At 40.6% G+C, this 26,762-nt stretch overlaps 1 protein-coding gene across 4 annotated transcripts; it reads right to left on the bottom strand.

Annotated features, from left to right (window-relative positions):
- Positions 1 to 527: 527 nt before the first annotated feature.
- letm1 (leucine zipper-EF-hand containing transmembrane protein 1) lies at positions 528 to 23,600 on the bottom strand. 4 transcript variants are annotated; one of them, XM_023396381.2, is made up of 15 exons: positions 23,260 to 23,600; positions 18,355 to 18,412; positions 17,485 to 17,974; positions 13,558 to 13,701; positions 12,555 to 12,692; positions 11,975 to 12,178; positions 11,651 to 11,770; positions 11,287 to 11,418; positions 10,983 to 11,141; positions 10,610 to 10,729; positions 9,081 to 9,215; positions 8,701 to 8,894; positions 7,803 to 7,835; positions 7,010 to 7,166; positions 528 to 6,319 (listed from the first exon to the last, which is right to left on the bottom strand). In XM_023396381.2, the coding sequence occupies exons 1-15, from the start codon at positions 23,342 to 23,344 to the stop codon at positions 6,167 to 6,169; spliced, it is 2,322 nt and encodes a 773-aa protein (XP_023252149.1). In that variant the 5' UTR covers positions 23,345 to 23,600; the 3' UTR covers positions 528 to 6,166. The 4 variants fall into 4 exon arrangements, with proteins under 4 accessions (XP_023252149.1, XP_023252150.1, XP_023252151.1 ...); XM_023396382.2 differs by having other exon boundaries at positions 7,010 to 7,148; XM_023396383.2 differs by lacking the exon at positions 7,803 to 7,835.
- Between the last annotated feature and the right edge of the window lie 3,162 nt (positions 23,601 to 26,762).

Below are 26,762 nucleotides of genomic sequence, written 5' to 3'. Positions count from 1 at the left end.
AAAACAACTGCAGGGCCTACGATACTACTTTTGGTTGAATCTAAAAATCCTCACACCCTCAAGATTATGAAGCAAAATCATCCGTAACATCAACGACGTTTTCCAGCTTCGTGCTGGAAACATCTACACAAGTTCACTTCCTGTGCACACAGGGGGTTAAAAACCAGATCTTTTATGTCTTTTTGCGTGTTTGTGTGTGTGTCCCGCTTTTAGTCTGTTAAAATAACCCCCCTTTTACACACAGACCTTAAAATTGTCGCTGGAAAAATAAGTCCGGTTGCATTCCAGCGGCAGAGGACGGAGGCCGTGTGTGGGGAGTGGCAGCGCGTGTGGTGAGCCTGGTAACGACTGAGGAATGAGGCTCTGGGATGAGAAGTAACAGAAAAGGCTGGTGTGGGAGGTTTCGGAGACGACACACACACAACCTAAAATGGCTGTGTGAAAGTGATGAGAGACAGACGATGAACGGTGGGAAATGTGAGATGGAGAAAAAGAAAAGAATGAAACAAAATCAAACAAAAAGAAACTCAGGATCAACCATTATTTATTCAACAACTTATGATTAATTTTGTAAATGATGTTTTGTTTTTTACATGAACACTTTGATTCGTGTTTAAAAAGAAAAAGAAAACTGATGTTTTTCATACATTTGAGATTCAAGTTAAAACTGAAATCAAATCCAGTATCTGCTCATTTCTTGTGCAACATTTGGATGAAAAAAAAAAAAAAACTTTGGAAAATCTGATTAAATAAATAAATAAATAACATGACAATTATCTCAAAACAAAAACTCCAATATATGCTATAGTTTATATCTGAGTCAATGACTAATGTTTTTTTTGTTTGTTTTTTTTACATTTTTAAACTTTAATAAAGAGATTAAACTGCAACGTGTCGTCTCACCTTTCAAACTGGGCAGAGATTTTTCCTGATTTAAGAATCTGATCTGGAATATGTTTTGATAACTTTGTTTGGGGTTTAATGTCACGTAAACTGAGCGCGGCTGCCGAACTGAGGCTTTTCTAAACCTTTATTAACAGTCTACGATTACACACTCTGTCAATGGAAAGACGCAAAGTCCAAAATAAGTCCAAAATACGCGTCTGCAATGAGCCAGAAATTTGCGTGTGTTTGTGTGTGAGTTCAGTCAGAGGCTGAGCTGAACGCAAACACACACAAACACACACACAGATACTGTTCACTCCCACAGACATGGCCGCTGTGCTGGTTGCTAGCTAGCTTTATAGCTACTGTCTGTGTAGTTGGTCAAATTTGAGGCAAAACTTGGCTTCACTTTCTGCCTGAATACAACATAAGTATAAGTTTTCTGTGTAAATGGTGGTGGCTGACCTGTTATTTCAACTATTATTATTAGCAGTTAAATAGTTTATAATATGTGTGTAGGCTTCAAAGACTTAGTATGAACCCGAGAGGTCTGTGTCTGCAGACACAGGCTCTGACTCCGCATCATGTTTCCCTGGCATTAAAAATGTTACTGATCCTGTTTTCAGTCTCCAGCTGCCTAAACTCTCCTTCTTTACTTCCACTGAAAGAGAAAGCTTTTCATATATTCTACAAAAAGTAAGCTGGTGCAAAAAAGTGGGTACATCTGTCCTCAGAAAGTCCATATAATCAACTACAAGCACGTCACCCCCCAAAATAAGCAGAGCATCAGCTTGATATCAAGAAGAAAAGCAGAATCCACAAGATACTTTCTTGGTTTTTCAGTTTCACCATCCACTTCCTTTTTCTAATTAACATATATTACAATATTTTTTTTTTTTAACAAATTAAACACCTCAAAAAGAGAGAAAAACAAAATAAAATTTTAAAAAAAGTACATGATGCATAAATGACTTATTGCTCTAAATATTTGTTCTTCTAGTTCACAAACTCCTCGAGCTCAACAGGAATCTTTTAGGACGGTTTGTGTCGTGGTTCACGACACAGTTCAGTTTCCCTGCTGAAGCCACGTCAGACTGAACATTCACACCCTGAGTCCCTTCAAGTAACACACACCTACTGTATCAAAAATGAAATAGTGCATTTACAGAGTGGCAATACTCGGCAGATAACGGGCAAAGAGAAGGACAGTGAGCTACGATCGGCCATTATTTCCTACTACTCGACTAAAATGTCAAAAAGAAAAAAAATCACTGAAAGAATAAAGCAAGGCAGAAAACAACTCTCGTCCTGGTTCCTGAACTGGCTGACAATGAAAAACGACTGATTTAAGTTCACTGTCACAAAATGCTTCTCCTGCCAACTGCATCTCTCCGCTGCCTTCGGTCGACAGCAGCAGCTTAAACAGCACAGAGCAACACTGCAGCCGGCGGTGAGCCGTGAGCTCTGCTCCACTCCTCGCTCTGATGCCGAAGACGAGGACGCACAATCATCAAGTACCGTGCGCGGCGGCAGAGACCTCCGTTTTGTTTTTGAGGCTGAGAGATGCCTGTGTTTGGGAGATACGTGCAAACGGTCCTTTCAGAGACTGGCGTGTGGCGTTCTTCTGATTTTCATATCAGGGTTTCTACAGGTTTTTCTATTTCAAAACGTAATTATTTTTTTTCCAGGATTCCCTGAATGTATTTGAAGATTTGACAGGTTTTCATATATCATAATCACATCCTGGCTGCATGAGGGAAATATGACTGTCACGTCATATCAGTGACTTTATGGCTAAAATACCAAAATTCTTCTTGTTTAAGTTGTTTACTGAAAATGCCAAATATCTTCTGCGTCCAGAAACGGTGGGACTTCCTGATTTTCTCTGTTTCACATCACTGTGGAACTGAATATCTTTTGGGTTTTAAACCACTGGCCGAACAACAGAGTCTATTTTAAGACGTCACAATGGAGCTGCAAAATTGAAATAAATGCTTTTTTCCATAATAGAAATTTAATCAATGAAACATCTTGATTAAGCATAAAAAAAATTATAAACATCAGCTCGTTTCAGCTTCTGGAATAAGAGGATTTGCTGATTTTATCTATTTTACATTATTGGTTTGGATGACTGAACTAAACGAGCCTGAGTGAAAATAATCACACATTAAACAACAACAGCTTTTCATATTTTCTACATCTCCTTTCTTGCAGGCGTTGACACCAAAAAACACGAGTGCAAAGATTGGGTTGTTTGAGGGACCAGTGAGAAAATAAAAGTGTGGGGCTGTAACTAATATATCCATTATCAATTCATCTTAAGATTATTTTCATGATTCATTGATTAATCACTTGATGTAGAAAAGAGTTTCCTGGTACCTGCGGTAACGTCTTCAAATAGCTTTTTTTTTATTGTGCAACCAACGGTCCAGACCCAAAGCTGTTCAGTTTACTGTGATGTAAAACAAAGAAAAGGAACTCGCTCTGCTGAAGGTGGAACTGGTGAAATATTTGGCTTGAAAAATAAAGACAATGATTGTCAAAATAGTTTCCAATTCACTTTCTGCCGAATAACGAATCAATCATTCGACTTATCTGCACCAGACCGAGCTGAAGACAAGTGTATGTTAAGGTTGTTAAAACGGCATAACATTGCACATTGGCTTCTTGACCTTTGACCCCCTCAATGCCTAAAAACAGTGGCAGTGCCGCTGGTGTACACGGGGGCCACAAACGGCACCCTCTCCTGCCGAGTGTAATCGAGAAGTTGTCACAACGTTCCTCCGACATGTTTACACTGGCTGCTGATTTATTCGGCGGCGAGCATGCCATGTCCCGCCCGGAGCGTCTCTAACCTAAACACAACCCTTCAGCGGCGCTGGCTTTGGCCCATGTATGGGGCGAGTGTTTACCCAGCAGCCATCAGTCTGACTGGTCCCAGGCCAAGCAGAGCCCTCGCCCTGTCAGGCAGCGCTGGGTCCTAACCGGGACAGCGCCTGATGGAAGACGGGCAAGCTCTTCATCATCCGCACGTACGACAGCGGATTCCGGGAACGGATTAAAACGAAGCGTCGCCCACTCAGCGTTATCTCAAGTACCACTCCGTCATCTCTGTTTACACCTGAGCCCTTCTCTGGTTACTGCGGAGGAATAACAGAGGGCCGGCTACGACCACAAACTAACAGTCAGATCGGTTCAGCAGATAGAGGTGAATCAAACGTTTGCTGCGGGTTCACGCTGCAGGCAACACGACAAACATTTCCCTCAGAGCTGAGCAGCCTGGCTTTCTTCATAACCAAACCATTAACCAAACATCTGCCTTCTAATCAATGTGAAATTGATCAAAGCCTCCCAGTTTTTCCAACAAAAGCCTCTTATTTGATCCATTACAGGAGGAAAACCCCAAACATGAGGTCAGTTAATCTGTAAAATAATGCATTTCTATTCCGAAAGATAATGTGTGGGCAACACTTTGGGCATTTTTCTTACTTTTATGGCGTTTTATAATTTGAATAATTAAATAAACAAATCAAATATGATCAAAATAATCATTAGTTAACTGGAATATGGTGTCAAAGTAGCCGAAAATACGACTGGCCAAGCTGCCTGCAGTGTGAACACAGAGCTGAGTATCTGACTCGAATATTATCTCTAATCACCTCCTCCTGAGGAAAACTTGTTTCCAGTCAACACACATTCATTGCTACAGTGCAGAGAACAAAAAAAACGAGGACTCAGGTTGTATGTGCCTAAAATTCAAACTACCTGATCTACGACTGAATTCATCTTCATCCCAAAAAACTATATTACATCAAGTGTGAAGAATATCCGAGCTCTGCTGTCTTCTTAAAAAATACACAACAGTGTATAATCCACAACATGGGCGTCAAGAGAAGGCCACTTTGCATTTAACCTCTGAAGGTTATCGTGCTACTCGTGCACAAGAAGCTGCTCCCACCCTCCGACCAGACGACCTCCCAACAGCCGACGACTGTTTCCTGAAACAGAAACTAGTAAAAAAGAAAAAGAAAACTCTACCACGACCCACAGCGACCGCTGACTTATATCTGGTTGGTGCGTTTGTTTACGTGTCCCTACGTTGACTGTGAACCTCCCTGTTCATAAAGTATCAGTCGGGCTTTATTTTTTATGGGGATGTTTGTTGATTTTTCGGGAATAATCAGAATCTGTTATTAAATGTGCCTCAGTGCAACTTTGGTATTTTACAGAGAGCTACACTGAACACGGGAATAGACATTAAGACAAAAGGCTAATACAAAATGAAAAGAAAATTACAGTACAGACATTATTTAACGTTGATGTTAGATGTTGCTAACTTCACTCATTGGCTTTTCTAGGCAAAACAGCAACACTTCTGCAGCAATAATCTTTTTCTTTTTTTTTAATTAGAGGGTGTGATGACCCTAACACTGATTTTTTTTTTTTTTTTTGTTAAAATGCATATATAGCATTTGTTAATTTTGTTAATTAATAATTTCATATTTTTTAATTCATTTTTAGGAATTTCTATGTTGTGTCTAACAACGTCTTTGGTTGCACTCACCATTTAAACATTCCTATAGCCAGCAATCAGCTTCCTGTCCGGGTACAATTCAGAGAACATAACAAGTGACTTTACAACATGGGAGTTTGATGGAGAAACAAAATAAAAGAGGATAGGAGTGGAATGACATTGATGACGATGATTTTTTTTTTTACTGTGCAAAGTTCAGAAATGATCAATCATTTCTCTGAGATGATGACATGAATGAAATGAAAGGCAAGACGGTTCACCTCAAACTTTAAATAATATATCTCCTAATATATTTTCCAAACATAATTTTTGATGAATTTTTCAACCTTTTGCCAACTTTTATATCGGGAGAACTTAAACCACGTCTTCATGTCATTCTGTTCCCCCTGTATTAATAATAAGTGCTTGAGTCAAATGAAACAAAACCAAATATCAACATATGTTACATGATCAGTCCAGAAGAGTTTAACATAATGGCAATTTCAGTGTCTTTTTGATTTTGTGCATTTTAAAAGGCAATCAGCCTCCTATTTTCATTTTTTTTAACTGTTTAGTCGGAGCTCGATTTCTGGTGAAATTACATTTTGAGAAGGGAGCTGTTACCTTTTTGACTTTTCTCTCCAGATCCGTCTGGTGTCCGCAGTTTTCTGTGACCGCATACTAGCCACAAACTTCTCAACAATATATATATCTTTCTTTCTTTTTTTTTTTTTTACAAATGCTGTGTGTCCTTTTAGGAGAAATGAGTTAGCTGTTGAGTGTGGCTGCCTGCTCCTTCTCCGCCTTCTCTTTGGCCTTTTCCTTCTCCATCAGCTTCTCCTCCTTCTGCAGCATCACCATGATGTCAGCCACCTGAGTGGTGGAGATGTCGATGTCCTCCTTGTCGATCAGTTCCACCACCTGAGGGGATAAAGCAACACACGGGGAATTCATTAAAAGCTTCGTAAAATTCGGCGTTAAATCTGAAGCATTTCTATATGACATTTTAAAAACTCGTGGCTAAAGAAGGAACAAAAATTAATCTTTAACTTTTATAAACAGTCAAAAATTCTCACTTAAATGTTACAGTTCTGATTTTGATTAGTAGGACAAAAATATTTTCCTTTCAATAACAGCTTATGATTAATGGCCCAACCAGTAATTTTTGACTTGATAAATTAAAGGTATATTTTATATTGGATGGAAAATCAATGTATTGCTTCTTAATTGAAATTACAAGCCTATTTAGAAGAAAATCCTGAACTTTACTCTGTTAATAAAACAACCTTTTATAAACCAAAACATTAAAATTGTTATAATTATGTGTCGTTTAAAGCATGAAATCAATCATATTAACCAATTAAATTACTAATAATCACTAGCAGCATTACCCCAAATCCACATGTTAAATCCTGATGTTAATTACTGTAAATAATCAAACAGATTTAACAAACGACAACAATAAATGGACGATGTGTTCACAGCTAACTAACTAACTAACTCTAATGTTGTTTGTCTGTCACAAAACTCAGAAAGAGTTAAGCTAGTAACTTAAAAAAATACAAAATGAAAACTACAACATAAATCGGGAAAGTCGCACTGTCGACGCACTTTGATGACGTCGTCGATGTCGATCTTCCCGTCCTTGTTGTCGTCGAGCGCCTCGGCGATGCTCTGCAGCTTGTGCTCTGGAATGTTCTGGATCTGCCGCATGACGTTGATCAGCTCGTCGATGCTGATCAGGTTCTCCCTGAAGGTGTAGAACAGACTGTATACAGGAAACGGTTACCAGGTTTGACCGCACGTAAAATGTGGTGGAGAAAGTCTAGAGGTCAGGCCCAGATCACACCAATCAAACTGATTTTAGAGTTTCATTTCTTTTTTAAATTTACAGCAGGTTAAATTTGGACAGAAAGGTTCAATCATGCCTAAATGCAGTGCAGCACACGTCACACTAACAGATTCACTGATTTATTCTTAAAGCTGATATATATTGTGGCAAGAGGAATAAATTAGTCTTATATTAAGAGCGCTTTTATTCATAGAAATATTTTCTAGTAGATTTATAAATCAAGAATTTTTAATAAAGCTTCATTTAGCTTCATTAAAGGTCACAGACTCACACAGTCTGAATAACCTTTCAAATCAAGCAGCTCAAAGTCAGATCTTTGTATTTCAGGTGATTTCATTCATTAAGGGATAAAAACTGTTTAGTAAAATTGGAGCACAGCACTCAGTGGGCAGCACCTCGGAGTGGGGAGGAGAAATGGAAGCTATGGATAAGGTGAAAGCAATGACTGATTCCTTTTTACAGCACAATCTCAGCAGCTGATGGTCAACAACCATAATGCAGTATTAGCATCGGGCAAGCAAGCAAATGGCGGTTTACCACAATGTGTCTTACCTTGTGGCATCACTAGCTTTTGTAAAGAATAATCTGTAAAATTTTAAATTAATTAGGAGCTGGATTTGGTCTTAAACATGTGAACTAAAACAATTCTTATCAATTTTAGTTTTTTTCTGGGGAAACCTTTGGTTCCTTGTTTTATCTCCACCACCATTTTACAGTGAAAGTAATGATGATGATGAAGATTATGGAGATGATGAGGATGATTGTTAGAAAAAAAACAAACATCACGTATAAATAAAATTAGGATAACAACAAATTAAAGCACATTATCAAATTTTTAAATAAGAAATAACTTAAAGCTATAAATGTTATGTCATGGAGAGATGAGGTAAACAATTCATAGGCAACATTTTGGCCAAACTTTTTGAGAGTGATCATAAAACACTGTCAAACAGGCGCGAGCTTCGCCTCCTCAGACAGAACTGCCTGCAGAAGTTGTACAGTAGAGACCTGAATTATGAAACAGCAGCACTGGCTGGCTCCTTCATTCGCGCGAACAGTGACTGTCCTCGACATCAAAACGTTGCCTTTGCATCATTCACTTTTCAAAAGCTGCACGACCTTCACAGACACAAACACCACAGACCTGAGAGATGGTGCGGAAGCCATGACAGACGGAAAAGCTTCAATCTCAAGGGGAATAGTTTGGGGGGGGGGGGTTTGTCTGCTTGCTCTCCAGAAGTGAGAGGATTGGACAGGTGTGATAACGATCTTATTCAATATTCTGTGTTAAATTTGTGAATCCTTTAAAGGGTAAAACCGTCATAATGCCTCAGGTCTTTGCTTCATGAGCTCTGGCATCACTACACTGTCGCACAGCAGCTGTTTGCGTATTGTTCTAAGCTTCAACTGACAGCAGCGCAGTGGGGAGTACGACATGTTCGGCTCTTACCCGACAGGTGGCGTGGTTCCACTGTCCATCTGTCCGTCCAGGATGACCTTGTCCTTCTCCAGCTCCAGGATGATTTTGTCAATGCGACCGATCATGCGGTTCACTCTCTTGGACAGACGCTTGCTCGCCTTTGACTCTTCCACCGTCTTCTCCTGGCCGCTCTTAGAGAGCTCCTTCTTTATTTCCTCCAGATCCTGGACAACACACATCACGGAGACACAAATTAAAACACAGAAAGATCATTCCCAGGCTCGCAAGAGCACACTGCACGCTTTCGTTATTGTCCATTCTGAGACAAGCTACTCAGAAACCTTTGATTTGAACAGCAAATAGAGCTTGACCCTCGTCTCCCTACAGTAGTTACTGTCACAATCAGGCACCTCGTTGTATTCTTGAACGTCATCTTTCAGTTCCTCCAGCTCTTCTTTCTCCAGAGTCAACAGCCTCTTTTGCTCCTTCAGCTTTGAGCAGGCATCGCCCAACAGGTCAATCTCTTCCTTGGTGATCTCCTCGCCCTGAAACATGAACATACGATTGAAGAGATTTGCTCCAAAGTATTTGATTATCACTGCTTGGATAAAAACATTTTTAAAAACACACCAATATGTAGCTTATGGTCACATTTTCCCCTCTAAAATGCTCGTATGTCACTATAAACCCCAGTTACATTGAGTCAAGTGTGTTCTCTTAACAGGAAACACATGTTCATTTAATATAAACCCACATAAGAGACCAACCCAAACACACAAAATGGTTAAAAGAGGGAAGCTAGAGAGGATGTCGGGATACTCCCCATAACCCAACAACATGTTACCACAAGATGGAGGGAACTGTGTGCAGCTACAAAGGGAAGAAAAGGTTCAACTCGGTCAGTGACACTGCCTGGGAGGATAGGCAGGGAGTACAGGAGGAAAAGTCCGTACAGATGTGGGTCAAACAGAATTTGCAAATCATATTTAGCATTTGTTTCACCATAATGACCCTGGTTTGTCCACACTGTTTTTCATTCTAGGAAGAAGGAGGCTGTATTTCAGGCTTACATGCTCCCTGTTGTTATAACTTGTCTGCGATTTGTCTGAACTCTTTACGGTAATTTATCTTGTCTGCTTTTCATCCCACTTAAGAACACACAAAGCCGAATATGAGCGTTTGTGGTCTGCCCTCGCTTCGTTTTCTCCTGCTCTGTTTTCCTGCCGCCTGATGTCAACATCCACCTAATCATATACCCATAAAACCTTGTGTTTAGAGGTCATTTCCTGTAATTCAGATTACGTCTTCATCCCCCTCTGAACGGGAGATCAAACAGCAGTCAAAAAAGGGAAGAACAAATGCTACAATTATGTGCAAGTACTGATTAACCCGCATCTGGGTCTGCTCAGAGAAAGACGGGACAGTGTGCGTGCAGGGACGGACTGGAGCGGATGTGAGGGTCGTTTTGGGAGGAGACATTGTTAAACCTAACCTGGTAGCGCAGGAAAGCTTGCCACTGTTCAAACTGCGCAGTCCAGAAGACACAGAGGTGACAAAGGTGGCGACAGGTGAATGATAAATAAATGACTTAGTAATAAACAGAAAATGTGTCTAATCACAATGTCAAATATTAATGTTTTGTGGGTTCATAGTAACTTTGGGTAAAGAGGCAGAAAAATGATCCGTGACATAAATTTTTTGTTCATTAAAACACAAATTTAACACCATAACTAAAATATTACCTTTATTAAATTTGGATTTTGGAATTACAAAGATACAATAAGATAATAAAGTGTATGTGACATGATTTAATAATCAAAAAAATATAGAATTTATATCTGATATTATAAGCAGCTAAATGTAAAATATCAATAAAAAAAACCCTGTGCAGCCTTTTATAATCTTGTGATTCCACCAGCTGTGTGTTTAGAGATGTTACCTTGATTCCCTCGATGACGGGCGCCGTATCCCTCAGCGTCTCTGAATGAGCAGCCTTGTCCGCCATGGAAATCGCCTCGTTGTGCTTCGCCCTCTCTGCTTCAAGCTCCAACTCCCCCTCCTGCGATCAGCCACACAAACAACAACAGGGCTCAACAAAGTCACAGAAGAGAAAGAAGCCCACCTTTTTATAATCCGTACGACAACACACACGAGCTTCTCGGGCTCCACGACACAATCGAGTACAGTACTACTGACTGAACTGTGTCTGTGGTACCAGGTATTAAAAACTAGTCTAGTACCAAAAGCTGCCATTCGCAGCTTAGCCAGATTTTTATCCAACAAATTAAATACATTAGGAGAAGAGTCTTTACCCTGGCAACCTTCTCTGCAGCGTCAGCCAACCTCTCCATCTCACGGTCCTTGTTGTCCTGGCGTATGGCGGCCTCCTCCTGCAGCGTCGTCTCCAGTTTGGTCTTATTGTCCACTTTGGAGAGCTCCATCTCTGCCGCCATCAACTGGGCCTCCTTTGTCTGGAGGGGGAGGATGAGGGAGCCGAGCAGAGCAGACGAGTGAAGAATGAGTGTTTCTTTAAATACGTTCTATCAGATTCTGGTCTTTTTAATACTTAAATAAAACACATTCATTACATATCCAAGCTCTGGCCTGTGCACATACCACCATCTCGGGGAGCGTCTGCAGTGTGGTCTTCAGCTGGTCGGCAGGGGACAGGGTGTCGGGGAGGAACATGGCCCGAGACAGCAGCAGCAGAGAGGTGGGGATCTGTTGATTCAGATGCAGCTCCAGCCACTACACGCACAACAGAGAGACGACACATGTTTCCACAGATTAATAAAATTGTTTGAGTCTCAACAACTACGTTAATTTTTAAGATGAATCAGTGAGTGGAACGATGCATCAGTTGGGGCTGCAGATACTGTAATAAGATTTCATTTTGCATGTACTTTTTTCCCTTTGTTTAAATAATGCTTTTACTTTGTTGTTGTTGTTGTTGTCGTTGTTGTTGTTGTTGTTGTTTTACCTGGCTGAGTTGCTCTCTCAGTCGTTCTTCTGTGACTCCCAGAGACCTCATCCCTCTGACGCGACAGGCTGCCTGCACCTCGTTCACGTTCAGACTCTCCACTCCTTCCTCTGCTATCAGCTGGATGAACAGAGCACAGAGGTCACACAGAGCCTCTTAAATCAATTCACCTCCATTTCACCACAGCTGGCTACCAGTTCCACAGATTTCTGATTTTCCTCTCTCTGTAAGTGTAGCTGTCTGCTCAGTTTTGAAAAGTGATAAGAGGAAGAAAACTGCTAGACTTGATAAAAAGGAAAACTGTCACCACAGAGCTTTATATACCTTGTCATCTGCGCGGATGGCCCTCAGCTTCATGATGAGCTGGAAGCGGAGGAAGTTGTTGGTCCCGATGGACTGGAGCTCCAGGAGGCGGCAGAGAGCCACCAGCTGGGGTCGAGTCAGGTTGTCCAGAGTCAGCTCATCCTCAAACAGTTTGGAGAACTTGATGATCTGCTCATTGCTGGGTCGTTCCCCGGAGTCCCGGATCTACAAAGACAAAGTTTTTAAGACTTGTGGATGTTTTTTGAATGATGGCGGTCTGGGAGGGGGACAGGCAAAAATATATCTGTTTTCAGACACTAAATCAAGGAGTTTCATCAGAATTCTCTAATTGAGACCTAAACATTTCATATTCGTCCAAATGTTGGTGTCATAAACTCGTTTCTAACAAAGTGAAATTCATAAGCACTTCAGTTACATGAATGACCTGATATTTCAGATTTCAGCCATTTTGACTCTTACACATATAGAACACCAGACCAACCAACCACAGACAATTCACTGTTTCCACCACCAGAGGGCAGTACTGAGCCTTTCCCCTATGTTCGAGCTGCCATCTCTCTCCGGCAACACTGACACCAACCTTCTGGAAGAAGGTGGAGAACTCCTCCGTCACGTCGCCTTGGGCAACCTTGTTCCTCAGAGCGATCTCCTCGATGGTGTCCTGCAAGAACTTGGCCATCTCCAGTTTGACCCTCAGCTCCTTTTTCAACCTCTCCTCCTAAAAAAACAACAACAGGTCATAAATCCAATGTGGTATAAAAAATAAATAAAATCCACATTCTACATAATAACTGTGATGAATAAAAGAACAATATCAGCTATGTGATGAAATTAGATCCAATTTAGTAAAAGTGACACTGATTAGGATGACATAAAGTGAAAGGGAAACAAAAAACGTAAAGGGAAAATAAGAAAGAAAAGAACTTACATCTTTTTTTTAAAACAAAGATATTTACATTGCATAATTATAAGTGTTGCCAAACATAAGCAATGTGGAACAACAGGTCAGGGATCCTGTTACGATCCAGATTAGACCATAATCTGGATTAACTCCAGTCAGGATGAGACTGCACTCTGAGCATCTCGTTAGGATCCTGGGTGAAAGTTCATGTCGACACATGAGAAATCAACATTCATTTCATTATTAAACTCTGGATACCTGTATATTCTCACTGACTCTGCAACATGGGTGACTGTGATATTCATTTTGTCAAGATTTATTATTGAGAAACATCAGTCTTCAGAATAATGAAATACATTTTTTTTTTATATAAGATGCTTTTCTTTGTCATATTATAGTGAAGTGAATATATTTGGGGTTTTGAACTGAATAAAACAAGCAATTTGAATCTGTGACGTTAAAATGTGGGAGATTACAGCTGACATTTTGAACCAATTAATAAATTAATTTAGAAAATAATCATTAGCTGCAGGCCTAGTTGAGACTCTCAAAACCACACCCACCTGAAACTAGACTACACAATTCAATTGCAACTACAACAGCTGGCAAAATCATCTCTAAATTTGATTTACGCATCTTTTGATGCAGCTTTAGTTTAAATAGGAAGCACAGATTTCCTTACCTTCTTTGACTGTGTCTCGAAGGTAGACGGCAGCATGTTGGGGAAGAGTTTCAGAGCTACAGGAAGCAGGAACTCCATGAAGGGGACGATGATGAACACCAGGAAGGGGAGAAGTCTGAAGACGTCAGCACACGTTCTAAGAAACTGGGGAGAAAATTCAAGAAAGTGGCATGAAGACGATGTGAAGTCATCTTTGAGTATCCTGAGGGTTTGAGGCCAACGTCCACTTGTGACCGTCTATGTCAGTGTCTGCATCTGTTTGGATTCTCAACAATGAATATGGGTGATCAGAATAAGTACGACAACATCCTACAAGTGCCATTCATTTGCACCAGGCTGTAGTTCTTGTGAGCCTCCAGCAGAGAGCAGCATCGAGAGAAAAAGCCACCGGGGGAAACCTGTGAAACTGTTTACCCCATCTTCCTTTGTCTCTTGGTACAATCACCCTGCTCAATCCCTCTAATAACAGTTCCAACAGTCAGCACTTTTAACCCTGTGCCCATACATCCCTAGAGCAACAGAAACCTCCTAATTCACTGGTGCATTATTTGCATGGAGCCGTGGACCAAAGTGAACATTCTGCCTCACAAGGCTCAAAAACTGCCCACTTGAGCCAACAGGAAGCACATTTGTTCGGCACAGACCTGAACAATCCTCAGGGTATAGAAGTACCGGGCAGACACTAGTCTACTTCATTGTACAGCTGTCCAACTGTGGCTTACTGACTGTCCTGGGACACAATCCCAACCGGCCATCTACAGAAATGGCCCTGAGGGGAGAAGGCCAAAACACGAGTCCTTCTTTCTCCGCCCTTTCCACCTGCATGTCAGTAGACCAGTAGGGTGAAGGATTTAGGCTAGGCTGAGTGAAAAGGCCTTTGTCCACGGGCCCATTGACATGTATATCATCTCCCAGAGTTCCACATCAAAAGGAGGGTGGAGGGGGTGACAGATTAAAATAGAAGGAGCCTTAAACGGAGGCCTGAGTATTGTAAGTGAATATGAAAGGAGGAGATTAGGGAGGCAAAGCCAGTCCAGGTTGGATGAATGGGATGTAGATGGGTTCGGGACATGCGCTCCGAGGGAGTCAGCTGCATTTGAAAAGGTGCAGATGGGATGGTGGTGTGGGTTTAATGGAGGGGAGGGGTGGGGTGGGGGGACATGGTGGTCATCATCAGCACTGACCAGCAGCTATTAGCACTGCAGTGAGGCTTCATTTCCCCTGTGTCTTTAGCCTAATCACACAGAACATGTTGGATGTATTGGAAATCGAAATAACTAAATTATATTGTTTACTGTCTTTCACTGGAATCATATTGTGATGCACAACTGCATCTATTAAACTGAGAATAATTTCATTTAATGCATTTGTCAGAGAGGGGGGGTTGACATTGTCATTCCAAATTACTAGAAGATAACAGATAAACATTAATGGTGTGAGTCGATTTCCCCTAAATTTTCCCATAATTACTCTTTATAACATTTTTTCCATTTTAGATAATCTTGTCAACAGACAGAAAAATAATCTTCTATTATTGTGATGTAATCAAGTAATTTTACAAATCCCAAGTGAAAGCTTCTAAATTGTGAGCATGTTCTGTTTTATATCCCTGTAAACTGAACAGTTGGTCAGAAAAAACAACATCTGAAGACGTCACCTTGGACTCTTGCAAAATAGGATGGAGTTTTTAGAACAGTAAATTATTTGAGATATAATCAGCAGATTAATCAATAATGGAAATAATCATTAGTTGCAACCCCAGTCTCATTACAGATCTTCATTTCACTGGTTTGGAGCTCCAGCCTTTTACAAACACGGCAGGTCCCTTTGTCCTCGTGTGTCAATCTGAATTGTGAAACTCCACTTTTTAAACATGCCTCTGCACTGATGCCTGTACATCCTCTAAAGTTCCCAAACAGCACCTGATGATTACAATCAGAGACATGTTATTATAATCCTGTATTTTTAATGTTGTAGAAGATGTAAAGATGGGTATTCATGCTCTTGTCAACCTCAGGAGTTCGTCGGTTTTGGCAAGTTCAAAGGAATGAAGATGAACATGGAGTCAACTTGGCTAAAATGCTCTAGCCAATGTCAGATAAAGCATATAATGTGCGTTTTCAACAATCATTTCTAATAGTCACTGTGGCAGATGAAGAACCATAATTTTCAGGTTTTTATTTATATTTTTAATCTTTTAAATTTAGCTATTTATCAAAATGAGCGGGGGAGTTTTGAACTTGGCAGAGTGTCTCAGCCACAGTGCAAGGTTCCCAGACAAGGGCAGCAGTGGCCCGGTCATCCAGTCACTCGATACTTCACACCCTCAAGTGGAGCATTCACAACTCGCCAGTCATGTGGACTAAGTCTGTACCGTCCTGTACTACAGGAGGGGGGAGGGTGGCGAAACTAAGTGAGACCTGAACTGACCTGCTCACCTTCCCTGAAATGGCACCCGAGTACCAGTTCCTGCATCAGATTACTGCAGTGAGCAGCGGGCATGAACCCAGGAAGCTTCTCTGGATGTCAGAGGCCCGGGTGCCATGAATTCAGAACAAGTAGCTGATTTTGTCAGAATATGAGAAGAACCTGTTGTTTAAACAGTTTCTATTGCTTCACTGCTTGTTTCTTGTTTTTCTTCACAGCTGTGTTTATTCTGCATCTGGTATAAATTAGTGATTGTAAGACTTTTTCCACATATGAGTGAATGATATGGTGACATCATCAGTTAAAAACTATAATCAAGAGGTGTTTTACTATTTCAACACATCTCAGCGAAGCGAAATTTTATACATTCTAACAAGGTTTTTCATCACATGGCTGCAGTATCATCATAAAACTTCAATTTAACTTTCAGGAAAAGTAACTAAGGTTATCATTGTTTTTTTGTTTTTTTACAAAAAAGCATTTATGAAACTTTCGAGAAGTGTAAACATTTGATGTAAACGTTGGAAGAAGCTGAAGTTAAATGAGGAGTTTTCTAATTAAGGCCGCAAAGTGTTAAAGCTTCTACCTAAAGAGCTTTAATCAAGCAGCCGGATCTGCTGAGCGCCTGGTGAGTAAACACACAGCGTGCAGCCAATTTCTATAATTGATCCCATTAGGTTTGAGAAGCTGTGGATTAAACATTTACAGAACAAGATGTCTGGGCTGCCCGACTTGAATCCTTGCTCAGTCATCCCTGATCTCTAAACTCATACTGGCTTTCTGCTGTGTAAACCACTGAGTCAAAGAGGAGAAATGGCCTCGTTAGACTGGAAACAGTGGCTGACGGATCAGTTCTCCCATTACTGTTTCTGTTCAAACATAATGTTCTGTAATTGAGCAGACCTTTCAATATTTATTTTTTTTATAAAACGGCTGACAGAATACACATACCATACCAGATCTGGTCAAAATATACCAGTAATTCACAGTTTCCTAAGCCACACCCCTTAGTTACTGTTGCTAGACCTGTAAAATTTTCCATCCCCACACAGCACATGCAGTTCACATTGACAACTGTTGCTGGCAGATTTTACCCACTGTTGCTAACTAGCTGATCAGGCTAACATCAGCTACATGACATGCTTGAAAATAGTGCTGCAATGATATGCTGATTAATTGATTATCTGATCAAAGTAGAATTAATGTGCAACTATTCTGATAAACAGTTAAGTCGTTTAAATAATTTTTCAAATATGCCAAATATTTGATGTGTCAAGCTTAGGACCTTAACTTTTAAGAACAACTTTTACTTGAAGCCAGAAAACTCAAATTTAACACATTGATTTACTTCAAATGAACATTGGCACATCACAGTCTGAACAATGTGTAAATGTAAGTCGCAGTGATGGCTGCTCGACAGTGTAATACAGGAAAAAAACATGTTCCTTGGTAAAACATCATCTGAACGTATAGTGTATAGTTGCTCCCTGCAGGCCTCACCTGTCTCCTCTCACGTCGGGACAGGGTGTGTCCGTTCAGCACCCTCCACAGCATTCGCCCAGCAATAGTGGTATCGATCCACAGCAGCCTGAAGCCGTGGTAGTAGTGCTTGATTTCATCTATAACCCGCTGTCGGAGCGTCCGTCTCACAGGTTCTGCATCGAGCGTCGGACTGTACACCGGCCCTCCTTCCTCCAGCTTCTTCTTGTCCTTTATCGAACGTAGCGACTTCTCCACCTTTGAGTCGTCCCACCTCCTCCTCGAAGTGTGTATCCACCTGACGCCGGAGATGTCCTGTGGTCGTGCTATTGTCCACTGGGCCCCTGACGTGATCGCAGGGTACGGTGAAGAGGAGGCCCCCGGCACAAAAGCGCAATAGAGTCGCTGTGAGTCCGTGCTCTGGCAGGGGCCCACGTATCCATCTGACAGGGGGAGGGAAGGACCGAGTGAAGCGAACTGGGCCAAACTGCCAAGTTGGAGTCCATCAAGTCTGAGAAAACAAGAGGAGGAGGAGCTTCAGAACACAATACAATATATAAATGCTATAAGACCTATAGTGAAACTATAACACCACCATTAAGTGAAGTCTTTTACAGGAATGAAAAAACAGTACAGAGCTTTCAGAACGTGTGTGTGTGTGTGTGTGTGTGTGTGTGTGTGTGTGTGTGTGTGTGTGTGTGTGTGTGTGTGTGTATGAATTAGGTTGGTTTCTAACATAAAAGCAGGAATCACAAAGCTTTAAATGCTTCTAAAAGTGTTATATTATACTACGTACTGGGTCTTTAAAGGACTATTTTTATTTTACAAGTTACTTTCAGATGTTCACAGGAGCTGCAGTCACTGTGTAACCCCCACATTTATTCAGCTTACTTTTGAGTGGAGAGTCTGAGGGCTGTGCAGTTGAAACAGGCACCATCTTGTAGTTTCCCTGAAAGGACAGAAAAAAATAAGATGAGCAGCTGAGTTCTGGTGATAAGCCATTACTCAGACAGGGACACATACACACCCATACAGAGCACACACAGGGCTTTCATGAACTGCTGCTGATGAGTGAATGAGCAGATCAAACATCAGCAGCTATCTGCAGGGGTTGTCTGGTCTGAGTGCAATTTTATTTCTGAACTCACTGGCCGAGCTATGACACCATCAAAAACGCACAGTGGTTATGCAATAATGATATAAAGGGAAGTCACTCTCGGTTCTTATGTAACAGTCTATCTTGAAATGCAAGGGATCTCGAGCAGGCCTTTGCACTGTTTTTCACGGTTTGCTAATACTAGTTTGATCAAGACAGCCTGAATTCAGTTCACCAAAATATACAAAGACTCACTTTAAAGACAGGTCTCATAGTAAAATTAATCTCTGTTGTTCTACAACCAAGTTCAGAGATTATTTAACTGCTTACTAATGTTTTTAAATATTCTGTGTTAAAGTGACTCCGAGACAATTCGAGTGTATTGTTCCTGTGTAAATATCTTCACACTAGCCTGCCTTGGTGGCCGTAATGTTCACACCCTCAGTGAGGCCCACATGGGGTTTCCTAACCCCCAGAGGCCGCTCTCAGAGGCGAAGTGCGTCAGAGAGAGGGCGGAGTGGCGAGACACTTCAAACCAATCACATGAGAGCAGATGGCTTAACCACGCCCTCCCTCTGGTTCTCACATGGCCGGCTGGAGTGAATCCAGCAAGGCCTGGTTGAACATGACAGGCTGTGGCTGCCAGCCAGGAGGACACAGAGTTTACTGGAACAGAGTCACCTTTGTGGCTGAGTGGCCGGCTGCTGCAGCACAGAAAGAAAACCCTGGAAATACAGTAGATTACCTAACCCTATACGGTTGGCCTGGGCTTCACACACATCTACATTCTGCAACAGTGTTTTCTCTGTGGGTTTATCCCTCAGCGGGTTTTAACAGTTTGGGTTTCACATCTACACTTCATTCAGTCCAAGATATGTTCCATTAGGAAGATCATTTTCTAATTCTGGCTGTACAACTATTATTTATTACTACGCTACATTTGTTCATGAACATGTTTGTTTTCAAATAACACAAGGATATATTAAATATATAAGATATATAACCTGTGGTCTATGCATGTGTTTTCCTTTACACACAGACACTCCCTATGTGATGAAATACTTCTGTCTTACATAATGTGTAGTGTAACATGATGGCAATACAAAACACGTATAACATGTATAGATACTGGCTATAGCAGGTAAATTTACCGCATTCACTTTCGTTACTGTTTCTATGGTAATGTGGCCGTGGATTGACACACATTAAACCTCGTTCAAGCAAAACTAAACTTGTTTTCAGAGAACCAAAAGCTTTCAGCAACTGACGATGAGATAAAACATTTAGTTTCAGGTTTGGTGACCTACAGATGTTGCCATACCAGTTTGATTTTATGTTTTTATGTACTTGGGAAATTTTCCACCTCAGAATACCTGGTCAATGATTAGCATTAGCTAAAGTTTGAAACCACATCTTGTTTTCTTATGAAGCGTGTCCACTGAACCTACTGAACCTACTTCTGATCTAAATGTTGACATCTCCAGCAAAGTTCCTCTAAAGAACCATGTGAATCTCTGCAGACTCCTGAAGTATTACTGTTGCATTTGTAAAGTAATGTACAGTGTTTATTGACATTTAGGTATCAGATAAGACTTATTTTACAGCGGCAATGGCCTTGATTTGGTCTTGACTCAAAATAAACTCGGTCTGATTCTGGAAGGTCATGACTAGGTCATGCCCTGCCCTGCCTGCTTGACTTTTTTTTCAACAGTTAACTCATGTGTGGCTCACAGCCTGCAGGGGTTTGGCTGTAAAGCACTGAAACAACAGTCTAATAACACTTCCTTATGCACTCTGTGAGCCTCGGGTCAGTTTCCTGACATGTTCCTGTGATCAGGTTGAATAAACACACATCAGTTCTTACTTTTAGTTTCATCTATGTCAATATAGGTGCAACTGGTTTGCACACAAACAAGCCATACATTTTGTTATCTAACGATATACTGGATCTTATGTAAAATATCCTTGTTTTATCAAAAGTGTGAGTTCACATGTTTAAATTCAACTGAAATGGAGGGAAGAAAAGAAGAGGACAGCTGGTAGGGCTTTATAATTGGTTTACCTACTGGACACCTCCCATCACAGATGTTTCTTTACATTAAATACAGAACAGCAAACAGTACAAACGTCTGCCCTGGATCCACAGCCACTGTGAGACTTGTTACGTCACTGCATATATATCCTTTTATCTATTTGTTTAGATCTACAGAGTCCACATGTAAACAAACAAGCTTGTTTATCAGGATCAATTATAGTAAGTTTAAATCCAGACTGTTCACTTTGTTATGCCTTGCCTTCTGAGTATGTAGATCTGGTGTCAGGCACCTCCTTTCACAGTACTCATAAAATATGACATTTTTGGGTCATTTCCCCTGGAAGAACACTCTCAGTCATACTGAACATCAGTGCAGAGACAACAGAGACTCACATCAGGCACCTCAGTGTGAAATGAGTCTAAATCACAGTGGTCGCAGCTGGACAAACCACATAAAATGAGTAAACACTCCAATGGTTGAACACATTGCTCCATATGTTGTTGTAGACGCCCCTTCACACACACCAACACTGCACCTACACCAATGCATGCATGTGTACCATCACCTTATCGCAACTGAAACTTTACTGTTTCTCTCACACTTTCTTGACGCTGTGTTAGATAATGCTCTAATCTTTACTATGTCTGACCTTACAGCTTTTCGTTGATGACTGCTAAAAATCCACTCTGCAGAGACAGCACAGTGGTCAATGTTCAGCAGCACTGAAGGCTAATCAGGGTGTTCTTGGTCACAACTATAAAACTTGAGTCAAAGATTTTTTTTTTTTCCTTGTTTATTCAGAGTCATTTAGAGCTGGGATTTATTATCAATTGATTATTATCTAAATATTGACACTGTCAGCTTTGTCCAAAGGGAGATTCATGATCAAGTTACTGTATCTGTATTTATGAGATGCTCATATTATGATCACTACCAGGAAATTAACTAATGTCCACCATATTATAGGAATTTAATAGTGCTCAAGTCAGCACAGACATGAATACATAATGGGAAAATGAAGTCCAGTCTGTCTCAGGTGTAGTTATAAGAGGCGCTGACCTTTCTTCATGGAAGCACTGCAAATTGTCTGATAATCTGGGCCTAAAGCCAAGAGCACAGTCTCGGACTGTCCACTGCAGACAGACAAATCCCCATCACGACCCTCTCATCTATTTATAAGCACAGCTTTAATGCACCAACTCAACTACAAACATTTATCATTCAGTCTGTAGCATTGTTGTCTAATTCATAAACCCCATTCACTGACAGTCTGTGACACACCTACAAATCAAACAGTGAAAGTGCAATATCTACGACTTAATATCTACGCCGGTTACACAACAGGTAACCAACAAGCCTTATCAGAAACGTGCAGGGATATGAAGTTACTGAGTTGGTCTGGAGCCACATGCAGTTTAACCAATTCCCAGTTCAAGACCAGTCAGTGAAGAGACAGATTTGAACAAAACATAAGAGTGCTCCTCTAAAAAGAGGGTGGACATGAATAAAATGGATGAACTCTACTCTCTGATTACTCTACTACGACATCAGTCATTGAGATGAGCACTATATATAAAAACCTCTGTCATTGTCTAATTTTATATCATGATGTCACTCTATAGTGAATATATATAATAAAATAAGTATGTGAAAAATTGCACTGATTATCTATTACTCAATTTAGGGCTGTAACTAAAAATTATTGTCATTACTGATGAATCGGTTAATTGTTTGGTTTGCAAAATGTCAGAAAAACTTAAAAAATAGGATTTTTCACTAGATGAATGAAACAATTAGTCAATTATGAAAATAGTTGATTATTTTTTTGAACGATCAACGTAATTATCATTGCAGCTCTAGTAAAAGTGAGACATGTACTGCATATGAACCAGAACTATAAGTCAAATGCTAGCAGCAGCCCTTTTAGGAAGTTGTTTAGGAAAAGCAGAAAATTCCCACACTGCTCTGCATTTGCGACATCATCATTCCCATGGTTCCTTATTTCACAACCTTGTCCTAACAAACGATCAAGATAAACTGTACAACAAGGCATTTGGATTAACTTAAGGAAATCAGCACATCATAGATCCAAATATAGCTTCATTCGTGTTTAAATCCCATTTCTTCTTATTTTTTCCCCACTGCAGATCTTGCTTAGCTATGGCTATCTTGTGGATGTAGAATAAACAGATGGGAATAAACCATTCTGCCATAGCAACGAGCATCCTGTCAGACTGCAGTGGAAAGAGGGGGCGCTCTCCAACCAGAACATAATCCAGGTTGTCCTCAGATAACCCACATCATGTTTTGCTTCTTATTTAATTCTCATCACCAAGGTGTGGTGCCTTGATGCTGATTCTTGAGAGATGCGATACATAAACCTTTACATGCAATCCCAACATTGATACAAGGTGGTTATTGATTTATAGCTTACAGGAATGAATGACAGACTATTTACCATGTTATACCCAGTTAACTGCTGGTACCCTGTCACCTTGAGCCATCAACCATCTCCCCTGAAACCCAAACAGGGCCAAACAAGGACCACATACCGTGAATACATTACTCGTCTATAGATGCTAATGTAACCCAAGCTAAGTTAGCTTCTTTTCGTCAAAATAAACATTAAATCTACACAGTAACAAACAAACACAGAAAAGTTACCTTTTCCTTTCCGGAATTCGTTCTTTAAAGATCGGGATGTTTTCATTAAAGGTGCCCGGGACCTCGTAAACAGGATTAACGCCATGCGGAGATCTTTCTGTCTCAACTCGCAGCCTTTAACAGTTACAGTAAACTTACAAGCTAGCTAGCCCGTTAGCTAGCGTCTGTTTGTTCAAGACGTCGAAACGAGAGAGGACCTCTACAGATACAAAGAAATCCCGAAATCCTCGTCTTCTTTTAACAGTCTATACAACGCATATACAACTGTACATGTGAAAATGTAGCTCCATGTCATAGCATGCCCTTCCCTGCTTCACGGATGACAGCTAGCCGGCCCAGACTCCCGAGTGACGTCAATCTGAGTGATGGTGTTTGTGTTAAGCGACCCGTGATGTGTGGGGAGGGAAAACTTCCGGTGAGTTTATAACATAAAAGTCAATTACATTATATTCAAAGGCTTTATTGTAATATGCAGTAAGCTATCAGTGTAATGAAATTCTGCTGCCTGTCTATCCTCGTTATCAGTTATTTCCTGTTGTCTGTAAATAATCTGTATGTTGTATTTATTTTCTTTGTAACCCATCATTTTTACCCATAGCAATTTTGTGTCTACCCCAAGGAATGTTTGGATATATATCTTTGTTATCTTTTGGATGTGTAGCTACCCTTGGCAGTGTTTAAATTCATATACTGTACTTATATACATATACATTAATATAATAGATTTGGGACTGATCAGACACTTCCCTGACTGTAAATAATCAGGTGCACAGTACTGTAAATAATATAAATAGAAAAGTAACCTATGCAGCTTTCACAATCAAATTTTCAAACCTCATTGTCTTTTATTTTGAAAGGCACACTTTTACCGGAAGCGGATTGTAGTTTTCCAGTAAGTTTCACGCCCCTTAGCTTCCTTTGTTGGTACTGCAGGTTTATGCTTGAATTTGCACAGTATTCATGTAGAACGAGGCAACATGGGGCCTGTGCCTCAGCTGCCATTATCATGCTGCTGTTTCATCATCCAGCATTTGGTTTCAGTGTTTCCCCATCTCTACCTGTGTGTTATAGATTTAGAGCTGTGGTTATATACATTGGCTAACTGTGCATCAAGGCTGATACTGACATTAGCAAGGCTGGAATGTCAACCAGGCAAAGAGGGAAACTGCCCAGGGGCCCCAAACACTGAGAGGCCCCAAAAGCCCCATTTTCATCCACTCTATGAATTTGATTAGTTACAACTGTGTATTTGTACCATTAAAGTACAATATTAGCTAAGGTAAGTCCTGCATTATTAGCTAATTATCTGGCCCTTTTGATATGGAATCATGTTTCCCTGGACTTTAGTGAGAAATGTAGTGTAGTAATTCTAAACCTTAAGAAGAGTTAGAAAATCAAGAACAGCAATGTACAGATTTCTGCACAATAAATATATACACCAGTTGACAATTTATTAAACACACCTAGCTAAAACTAATGCAGCCTAATACAACAGTTCTGCAATAAATCTTACCTTCATGACAGTTATAATGCTCAGTTTGTGTTGAAACAGTTTTAGAGAGGTTTTGTTTCAATATTATGGTAATTTTGGAGGGTATATACTGTATATTGTAGTGCTGTAGTGCATTATACAAAGAGGTGTTTCTGTTATTTAACCTATCCTCAATGATAATAAACAGGGGGTGGACAAAATAATAGAAACACTTGTCTGTATAATGCAATACAGTTCAAAGGCACCACAAAGTACATCTTTTTTTTTTAGCTAGGTGTGCCTAATAAACTGTCTACTGAGTGTAAATATATAAAGCTAGAGGAGACAGCATAACCAGATGCTCCACAGAGGGGCTGATTACATTATGCACCACATTATACTGAGGCAGTGCAAATAATTAGGTTGTGTTTAATGAAATTACCACAAAATAAGACATGAAGGTATGTTTCAGCAATGGAGGCCTGGTTGCATCTCTCTGGCACATACACAGAAAATCTTCTGGCTGTCAGACAACACCAGAGGATAACAGCTGGATTCGGCAGAGGACCCCAGCATATGTTGGACCAGAAGTTTCATTTGGCTATATGAAGGTAGCAGGTTCCACTTTCAGAGGATGGCAGATGGGGGATCTGTGGGGCCCTACAACAAAATTTTATTTTGTTTGAAATTTCAAATTTGACCACGGACATTAGACTAGATTATAGGCCTCAGCCTCTCTAAACGTTAGGCCCCTACTGATTTTGGGAGGTCTAGGGCGACCATATCCTTTAACAGAAAGCAGCCCATGGTACAAACAGCACTATTATCTTATCTTATCTTATCTTATCTTATCTTATATTATATTATAATGACTTTATGCACTGAATTGGTTGTGTCATCTTTCGTATCCCCCCTTCGTTTCAAAGATTAATTTAGTGGAGATACTTTTTTGTAGGTAAATACCATATTTTTATTTTTCACATTTCAACCGTTATAATGGTTTAGTATAGGAGAAACCGTTATAACGGCTACACAAAAAGTACATTTAAACGTTAGCAGACTTAGTAATTACAGCCCGTTTACATTACTGTTGGTAAGAAACAAATACACACACACACATACCGTGGCTGCGGATAAAATTATGATCTAGAAATGAGGTGAAACGGCATGAAAACAGACGGGAGACACCGGGTCAGCACTTCCTACGGTTGGTTTTTTGAAAGGACCGGTTGGATCCTCTCTCCGCTCCCGACCAATCGGAAGTGAGTATTTTTCGCGCTGGTTGGCCGGAGAGTTTGAGTTTCCCGCAAGCTTTTGATTCGACTTGAATGAAAGCCTTCGTTTTACAGGATGAGTACGGACATTTTCTCCCTTTAACCACCGACAGGAGATTCAACAGGTAACTACAAACAAACGGCCTTTCATGTTATTGTCAGCCCCGGGGGTATTTGCCGGTCTGAGTTTTTGCAAGTACACTTGTTCAGGCCGACCATCCATTTTAGCAAGAGGATCCGCTAGCTAGCAAGCTAGCTAGCAGTGCTAACGTTAAATGTGCAATTTGGCTTGGCTTCAATTGTACCCTTGTTAGCTTTGGCTAGCACCGTTAGCCTTTTTGAAACGAGCTGTCATGGCGCCTAGAAATTGAGTATACTAGTGAAACAATGGAAAAACATTTAAAAGACGCTACTGCAATCGCCCAGTCATGCACTCGTTTATTTATTCACGTATTTGCTTTAATCGGGTACGATAGCTAGTTGGTAAGTTAATTGCATTTAGCTTTTGGGTGGCGGCTTTGTCTATTTGCTGGAATGTAATGGCTGACTGTAGCACTGACAGAGATGCAGTTGTACTCAATGGGAAAATGCTTGTCCATAGTTGGACTCCATGAGATTCCCACATCGTGGCTTCCACATCAGATTATAGTCGCAGCCCGTTTCCTGCATGACATTATAGGGCAACCGCTGGTTTAAGTGGGTATTTTAGGTTCTCCATCAGAACACTTTAAGGCTGAAGTTAACTTTAAAACGATTGA

The sequence above is a fragment of the Seriola lalandi genome, unplaced genomic scaffold (assembly GCF_002814215.2).
Source record: "Seriola lalandi dorsalis isolate HSWRI2012SDOR001 ecotype SW California unplaced genomic scaffold, Sedor1 jcf7180002054976, whole genome shotgun sequence".
Classification (NCBI taxonomy): domain Eukaryota; kingdom Metazoa; phylum Chordata; class Actinopteri; order Carangiformes; family Carangidae; genus Seriola; species Seriola lalandi.
This window is presented reverse-complemented; position numbering and strand designations above follow the sequence as displayed.